The sequence below is a fragment of the Neomonachus schauinslandi genome, unplaced genomic scaffold (assembly GCF_002201575.2).
Source record: "Neomonachus schauinslandi unplaced genomic scaffold, ASM220157v2 HiC_scaffold_1538, whole genome shotgun sequence".
NCBI lineage: Eukaryota > Metazoa > Chordata > Mammalia > Carnivora > Phocidae > Neomonachus > Neomonachus schauinslandi.
The window spans coordinates 1-8,551 of NW_025410228.1; the positions used below are offsets into that span (position 1 = coordinate 1).

At 42.0% G+C, this 8,551-nt stretch overlaps 1 protein-coding gene across 1 annotated transcript; it reads right to left on the bottom strand.

Annotated features, from left to right (window-relative positions):
* Positions 1-6: 6 nt before the first annotated feature.
* On the bottom strand, positions 7-8,503 carry LOC123323845 (olfactory receptor 4D1-like; the record flags this gene model as incomplete). Its single annotated transcript, XM_044912370.1, has 3 exons — positions 8,176-8,503; positions 2,698-2,777; positions 7-611 (listed from the first exon to the last, which is right to left on the bottom strand). Coding segments are annotated over exons 1-3 (1,013 nt in total), but the record flags the coding sequence as incomplete, so codon positions are not given.
* Positions 8,504-8,551: the final 48 nt, after the last annotated feature.

The following is an 8,551-nucleotide window of genomic DNA, read 5'->3' on the forward strand; positions in this document are numbered from 1 at the left end:
AGGAACTCCAGGAGGGAGGTGTCAGTGCAGGCAAGTCTCAGCACTTGTGGGACATCACAGTAGAAATTATCCAGGACGTTGGGGCCACAAAAAGGCAATGGGAGCATCAGAGCCAGCTGGACAATGGAGTGAACAAATCCCCCTACCCAAGCAGCCACCACCAGCCCCACACACAACTGAGTGTTCATGATGGTGACATAGTGGAGGGGCCGGGAGATGGCTATGTAGCGGTCAAAGGCCATCACCGAGAGGAAGAAGACAGTCGCGCCACCAAGAAGATGAATGCAGAAGATCTGGGCCATGCAGCCCTGGTAGGAGATGGTCTTCTTTTCAGAGAGGAAGTCCACCAGCATCTTTGGGGCAGTGACAGAGGAGAAACAGAGGTCTGAGACAGCCAGATTTTGGAGCAGGAAGTACATGGGTGTGTGGAGCCGGGTGTCTGAAGTCACTGTGACCATGATGAGGAGGTTTCCCACGAGAGTAGTGGTGTAGACACACAGGAACACCAGAAACAGGAAAAGCTGGAGCTCTCGAGTCTCTGAGAACCCCAAAAAGACAAACTCTGATACCCACGTGAGGTTTTTTGGCTCCTCCTCGGTATCTTCCCCATACTCCCAAAGAAAAGGAATCATAGACACAAATGCATGAAGTCACTTTTAGTGCTCAGGATTCAAACTGAGTTGTCCAGGTCCAGATGATGGATCCTCATGTGCAGATATATCACCCGTTGCTGATTATTAATGGGCTTGTCAGTGGACAGTATACAAACTGGTGCTATAATATACATTCATGAGATATCTTAAAGCCACCCAGAGCATATGCAACCTGCCTTTCAAAGATTCCGTGTGATCCAGTTTGGGGAGACAGTTGGAGTCCAACACACCAGCAGTCAAATTCAGGGCTTCTAGTTATTTGAGATTTGACCTTAATTCAGCTACTTAATCTCTCTGAGTCTCAGTTTCCACATCTGTAAGATAGGAATAAACACATCTTTTTAATAGAATTGTCTAGGGCATGAAATAGATAACACATCAAGTTCCTAGAACGTGCCTGGAAATAAATCACTCTGGCAATCACTTCTTCTGGGTATTCTCCTCCTCTAAGACATCCTCCCTTCTTCCGGTGTCAAATAAACTTTTCTAGCAATCATTTTTCATGCAACATTTAACACAACCTCCTGTTAATGGGCTTTTCCTGTGACTATGTTTTCCTCCACAATTTAACTGAAAGCTCCCAGAGGCAGAGACAAGGATCTTTATTTGTGCCCCAAGTGCCCAACACACTTGTGCCCCAAGTGCCCAACACACTCAATGCTCCAAAATCAGGTTGTGTTGATGCTGGGTGCGGGAGGAGCTGTGAGGTGCAGCCCCTTACCTGGTGAGGCCCAGAAAGTTACAGAGTGTGTGCTGGGACAAGAGAGAGGCCAGGGTGAGAGAGAGTCTCTAGTTTAAGAAATAGTTATGAGTATTTCATGATGGAGACTCTGAGAGCTCTGCTGAAAGGACCAAGAAGTTTAGAAGATGTTACTGATACAAGAAGAAGGAGGAAGATGTTGAAATGAGAGCATAGAAACGGATAAAGGAATCAAGGTGGGAGAGGAAGAGAAAGGGAGAGGGAGGAAGAGAGCAGATGAAGGAAGGGGAAATGAGAAGGTGGTGGGGAAGGAAGGAACAAGGCAAAGCTGGGAAAGGAGGGGGAGAGATAGAGGGGAACAGGTTAGGGGTGCGGGTCTCCCCGCTCCTCCTGCCCTGTGTCAGTTCCATCCTCTCTCATGCGCCTACTGCAGTCCATCATGGATTAAAGATCAGGTTCATCTCATCCTTTGTCTTCTATTTGCTTCCACCGTAGGCTGGTTCTATAAGACTGTCAGTGAGACCTTTTAAGCTCATATCTGGTTTCTCTCTCATTATAATCTTCCGATGACTATCCAGTGCCCCTGACTTATAACTTAAACTCTTTGAAGCTGCCTAACTTGCTTTGTGGATTTATACATAGTCGAAAATCGTGCTTACCTATGTGCATGCAACTCCCTCTCAGCATGTCACACAAGGCTATAAAACGTAGCCTTCACCTAACTTTGCAATCAGTATCCCTGTCACCCTGCAACAGATTGCTATTCAAGAAATTCATATGAATTGAATGTCTACTATATGCCAAGACCTGTGTCACAGCTTCTCACATGTGCCATATGCTCGGTTATTTCCGTAGCCTTGGTAATGTGTTCTGTTTCCTGAAAGGCCCTCTACTACCTTCTCACCCTACAAGGACTGGGATATCGCCTGCTCTGTGACTCCTCCCCTTCTCTCTCCCAAGCAGAATTAATCCCTTCTTTCTCTGGGTTCCAATAAGGATTTATAAATAGCTCCATTAGAGCATTTATCACTTTCTTCTCTTGTCCCTCTTAACTAGACTGTAAATTCAGTAACGTTATAACGCCAACACCTGGAACAGCAACGCTGACTTAGAAGTTGCTCCAAACATGTTTGCTAAATTAACGTATTAGTAGGTAATTCTGTGACCTTGTTTTCTACATCTAAGTGGGAATTTTGTGGTGCTTTTCCTCACACTCTGCTCTCAGCACCCTCCACTCCTGCTTGTTGTTAAAAGCCTGGGTTTTCACATGCAACCTGAGGCATCTGTTTTCGACATATTTTCCCTGAATTCCTTCCCGAGACTCTCCTCACACTTTAGACTCACTACCGTCCAGTCTATGTCTACTTGTTTAATCTCTCCTCTTTCCAGGAAGGGTTTCTTGGTGTTTTTTGCAGCTGATTTACCTACAGAGGAGAAAACCTTGGTGTCTCACCTTCCTCCAGCCCAGAATGGGAGAATGGCTTCAGGTCTCACATCATCTTAAAGAGCCTTTTCCTGCAGCGTCAGTTCCCTGGCCACTGCCCACACATCACCTATGACAGCAGGGGTGACCCTAGGGAAAGAGGGTATATCCTCAGGGACACACTATTGGACTGGGCTCAGCTCTAGAAACAGAGCTGAGCTGAATCCCCCCGCCCTCCGATTCCCACTGGAGGCAAGGGAACCAAGGGCGTTGTTAAAAAGTTTCTAAAAGGTCTCAAAAACACTTAACTCTCTGTGAGGTCTTCCTTGGGAGCCAAAGTACCAAGGACATTGAAAACTTTAGAGATTTGCAGGTTGTGGGATTCTCAAGCCACGATCTTAAAGGACAAAGTCTCTTCCAAAGAAACGGACTCTGGGAGTTTTAGACAAACCCATTGGTTAGACCAGTGATTCTTACCCTTAAAAGAATCACCTGGAGAGCTTGTGAAGAGTGAGTAGTGTGTCCCCAGTCCCAGACTTTCTCATTCAATTGGTCAATAATAGGGCCAAGAATTTGTATTTGGAACAAGTTCTCAGATAATGCTGATGCTCCTGTTTCTGGGTCACACATTCAGCACCACTGTCTGTTCTCTCTTTCACTCTCTCTCTTTCTTTCTCTCTCTGAGAGTGTGCAGAATCATCAAGCTAACTGGTTTGATTACTTTCTCTCTATTCCTTCTCCTCCTTCTTCTCTTTCTCCCTTTCCTTCTTCTTTAAACTTACTTGATCTTTATTTAGAGAAAGTCATCAATGGGAAAACATCTGTATAACACAATCAATACTTTAAAAAATCTTGTCCTTTATTTTACCACCCAGAGCCCCCAGTGTTGATTTACCATCCACATCCAGGTCTACTAACATTATCTATAAAATGCTAGCATTTTTTATATGTGAATTATTACTGCTTCTAACACACAGATTGCTACAAGAAACTCCTATAATTTCTCATTATGAGAAAGTGATCAAAACCAAAATTGACTGCCGTTGTAAGCTTGATGTGCTGTACCACCTGATTTCTTAGACCTCTCTGATCTACACAGCATTTCCAGGTTGGTCTAAATTCTCTCACTGCACATGTTTATACTTGGCCAAACAAAGTTTCTGCCTCTGGCAGATAAGAATATAATGTGAAGATCTTCCACATACAGGAGATGTAGACTGAAAAACAAACCAACCACTAACTCTTATGTAGAGCTTCAGTCCTCTTCAAAATTTAATCCTTTGGAACCCATTGGCCTGGATTGATTCTGGGGAAGGGGACAGGACTTGTACATTTCATTGACTGTCATGTGGGTGATTTTGAGGTCTGATTCTGACTTAGCTTTCACTAAGAGAAAACTAGTATGTTTGAGTTAATATATTTCCCCTGTCAAAACACATATGGGTCTGTAGAATGTCCACCAAACCTCATCTGTTCACTGCATCCACTAGCCAACATAATGAATTCCGAAGACCAGAATAGCAGGAATAGAGACCCAGACATGGAAAACTGAACTGAGAAAATGATTTCCCTATGTACCATATAGCTAAGAAAATAAATATTTGTCAGACTTAACTATTGTTACCACTTCAAACTTAAACGGATGCAGGATACATCCAGAAGCAACTTCGTTTATATTCTCCTTGAGGGTGCCCAAGCATCACTGATAACCAATAATTCTCCTGTTATGATGGTTGGGTTTATATGTCAATTTGACTATAGTTCCCAGTTATTCAATCAAACACTAATGTAGGTGTTGCTGTGAAGGTACTTCACAGATGGGATTGCTGTCTATAATCAGTTGATTTTAAGTAAAAGAGAATTTCTTGGATAATCTGGATATGGCCGATTCAATGAGTTAAAGAGCCTTGAGGGCAGGACTTACCTGAAAGTAATGTACCCTGTGTGTCAGTTGAGTAGAGTTACACTCAAATAAAAAATTCTTTTAATCTGCTAAAACTGAAATAATTTACAGCCTTCCATCAACAACTTCTAAGAGAGCTGTTTTCACTAGTCCTATATAAACAAAAGGACAAAAGAGCATTACTTGACTAGACCTGATTGTTTAGACCCTAAAGAACCAGATGACTATCTTGGTTTAATTTAAAAGTATTGGTGGGAAGGTTTCAACTTATATTACAAAGCGTAAGTAATCAAAACAGTATGGTATTGGCACAAACACAGACACATATACCAATGGAACAGAATAGAAAACCCAGAAGTAAATTCACAATTATATGGTCAATTAATCCTTGACAAAGCAGGAAGAATAGCTAACGGGAAGAAGATGTCTCTTCAACAAATGGTTTTGGGAAAACTGGACAGCTATATGCAGAAGAATGAAACTAGACCACTTTCTTACTCCACACACAAAAACAAACTTGAAATGGATTAAAAACCTAGATGTAAGGCCTGAAACCATAAAAATCCTAGAAGAGAGCACAGGCAGTAATGTCTCTGACATCAGCCAAAGGAACATTTTTGTAGATATGTCTCCGGAGGCAAGGGAAATAAAAGCAAAAATAAACTGTTGAGACTACATCAAAATAAAAGTCTTCTTCACAGTGAAGGAAACAACAACACTAAAAGACAACCTACTGAATGGGAGAAGATATGTGCAAATGACATATCCAACAAAGGGTTAGTGTTCAAAAGATGTAAAGAACTTCTACAACTCGACAGCAGAAAAACAAATAATCCAATTTAAAAATGGGCAGAAGACATGAACACATGTTTCTCCAAAGAAGACATCCAGATGGCCAACAAACACATGAAAAGACACTCTACATCACTCATCATCAGGGAAATGCAAATTAAAACCACAATGAGACATCACTTCACACCTGCCAGAATGGCAAAAATACAAAACACAAGAAACAACAAGTGCTGATGAGGATGTGGAAAAAAGGAATCCTCATGCACTTCGGTGGGAATGCAAACTGGTGCAGCCACTGTGGAAAACAGTATGGCGGTTCGTTAAAAAATTAAAAATAAAACTACTCTATGGGCCAGTAGTACACTACTCCATATTTACCCAAAGAATAGGAAAACACCTATTTGAAAGGCTATATGCACCCGTATGTTTACTGAGGCATTATTTATAATAGCCAAATTATGGAAACAGCCCAAGTGTCCATCGACAGATGACAGGATAAAGAAGATGTGGTGTGTGTGTGTGTGTGTATGGATATTATAAAGCCATAATGGAATATTATTCAGCCATATAAAGGAATGAAATCTTGCCATTTGCAGTAACATGGATGGGTCTAGACAGTATAATGCTAAGTTATATAAATCAGTAAGAGAAAGACAAACATCGTATCATTTCACTCGTATGTGGAATTTAAGAAACAAAACAAATGAACAAAGGGGAAAAAAAGAGACAAACCAAAAAACAGACTCTTAACTATAGAGAACAAACTGATGGTGACCAGAGGAGAGGTGGGTGGGGGATAGATGAAATAGGTGGAGATTAAGAGGACACCTACCTTGATGAGCACTGAGTAATAGATGGAATTGTTAAATCACTACATTGTACACCTGAAACTAACTTAACACTGTAAGTTAACTATACTGGAATTAAAATTTAAGAAAAAGTATTGATGAGAAGTCAAAAAATAATTGTAAATGGGAATGGGTGAGGAACTAACATTAACTGAATGCCGACTATATGCCAAGTCCTGTGCTGGAATTTTTCCATGTACCGCACTGACCCACACAACACTGTGAGCAATTATGGAAATTTTATAGCTAAAGAAGTGGAGATTCAATGATGTCCAAAAGGAGCACAACCAGCAGGAGTTAGAGCCCGGATTGAGCGCCAAGGCTGCAAATCCTGTTAGAGTCTCACTATACAATTTAAGATAGCATCAGAATGTGGGGAATGTTTTTAATTTAGGCCATTTTATGAACAATTATTTTAAGATTTATTTATTTACGTTAGAGAGAGAGAGTGTGCACGAGTGGGGGGATGGGCAGAAGGAGTGAATCTTCAAGAAGACTCCCTGCTGAGCGTGGAGCCTGACCTGGGGCAAATCACAGGACCCATGAGATCATGTCCCCAGCCAAAACCAAGAGTCGGTCACCCAACTGACTGAGCCACCCATGCACCCTCTGAACAACTTCTTTTAAATTTTTTCTCTACTGTCTTTATAGTGAAAAACATTGCACCAACCCATTTAGGGTTAATAAATTTACATCTGAATCACATTTATATCATAAACATAGCATAGTTTCAGTAAGAGATGTCTTAAATCCTCAAGGATATAGCTGTGTTCATCTAAAGGAGGTATTCCTCAACACATTCAGTTCAAAACTGAGTATCTCATGTTGTGAGCTCACATGTAAGTACATTTGAGGAAATGTCTCCCATTTCTCTCCTTTAGGTCAATGTTATAGAGTATAATTAGCATCTATGCTTCCTACCATCCTTAGAATTGATATTCTGGATCACATAAAAGTAAAATGTTCATAAATTAAGAAAGGGACCCGGGCGCCTGAGTGGCTCAGTTGGTTAAGCGACTGCCTTCGGCTCAGGTCATGATCCTGGAGTCCCTGGATCGAGTCCCGCATCGGGCTCCCTGCTCGGCAGGGAGCCTGCTTCTGCCTCCGCCCCTCCCCCCTCTCATGTGCTCTCTCTCTCTCATTCTCTCTGTCTCAAATAAATAAATAAATAAAGTCTTAAAAAAAAAGGGGGGGGGGACTCAACATAACTTTTTAAAAAAAATCGAACCAGTAAGTGACTTCTGGTCATTTACAAATGGAATCAATAGATTGAACAGACAAAAGAAAGCTGACAACAATCAGTTGACATAGTTGACACGAAGTTACAGAACTCCAAAGATAAAGAAAGAAGAGTAAAAGCAGGGAGAAGAGAAGATTGTGATTATTCCAGAGTTAAGATGAGATTGTTCACCAGTCATCACAGATATTCATCCACAGCTGAGGAACTCTCCAGGTTTTCCCTTGTGTTTGTGGGAAACCTTGAATTTCACATCCCACCCCTAGCCTTGCCTGTAAACTTGGAGTCAGAGGAACCACGTCCTGGCCTCTGCCTGTTCCTCTGCCAGGAACATACTTGCTGCTCACCATTAAGCAAGTTATTTCTCTCTGAGTTCTGTCATTCGTTAAAGTGTTTAATATAAAATAATATATCCACTGTCCATTTTATGAGGATGAGATAAAAGTGAGAAAGTGTCTAACACAATACCTGACACAGGAGTAGGTCCAGAGAAATATTGATTTAATCTCAAACGTCACCCTCTATAAAGACTTCCCTCCACCTTTCACATGGGAAAACAAAAGTTTAGAGGGAAGACTTGTCATTTAAACTCAAGATATTTTAAGTTGACTCCCGTTACATATCACAAGGTGCTTGCCTAATCTCTTCATGGCTGCCTGCATCTCCCGATTCCTCAGTGTGTAGATCATGGGGTTGAGCATGGGGGTGATGACTGTGTAGCTGATGGACACGGCCTTGTCCATGGGGAAGGGGGTGAAGGGCCGGGAGTAGACAGAGATACAGGGAATGAAGATCATAGACACCACAATGATGTGAGTGGTGCAGGTGGAAGCTGCCTTCTTCCTTGCCTGCCCTGAGTGGGACCTCAGCATCACCAGGATGACCACGTAAGATATCAGAAGAAGAAGGAACCAGATAAGGACCAACATTCCACTGTTGGAGATCATGAGGAACTCCAGGAGGGAGGTGTCAGTGCAGGCAAGTCTCAGCACTTG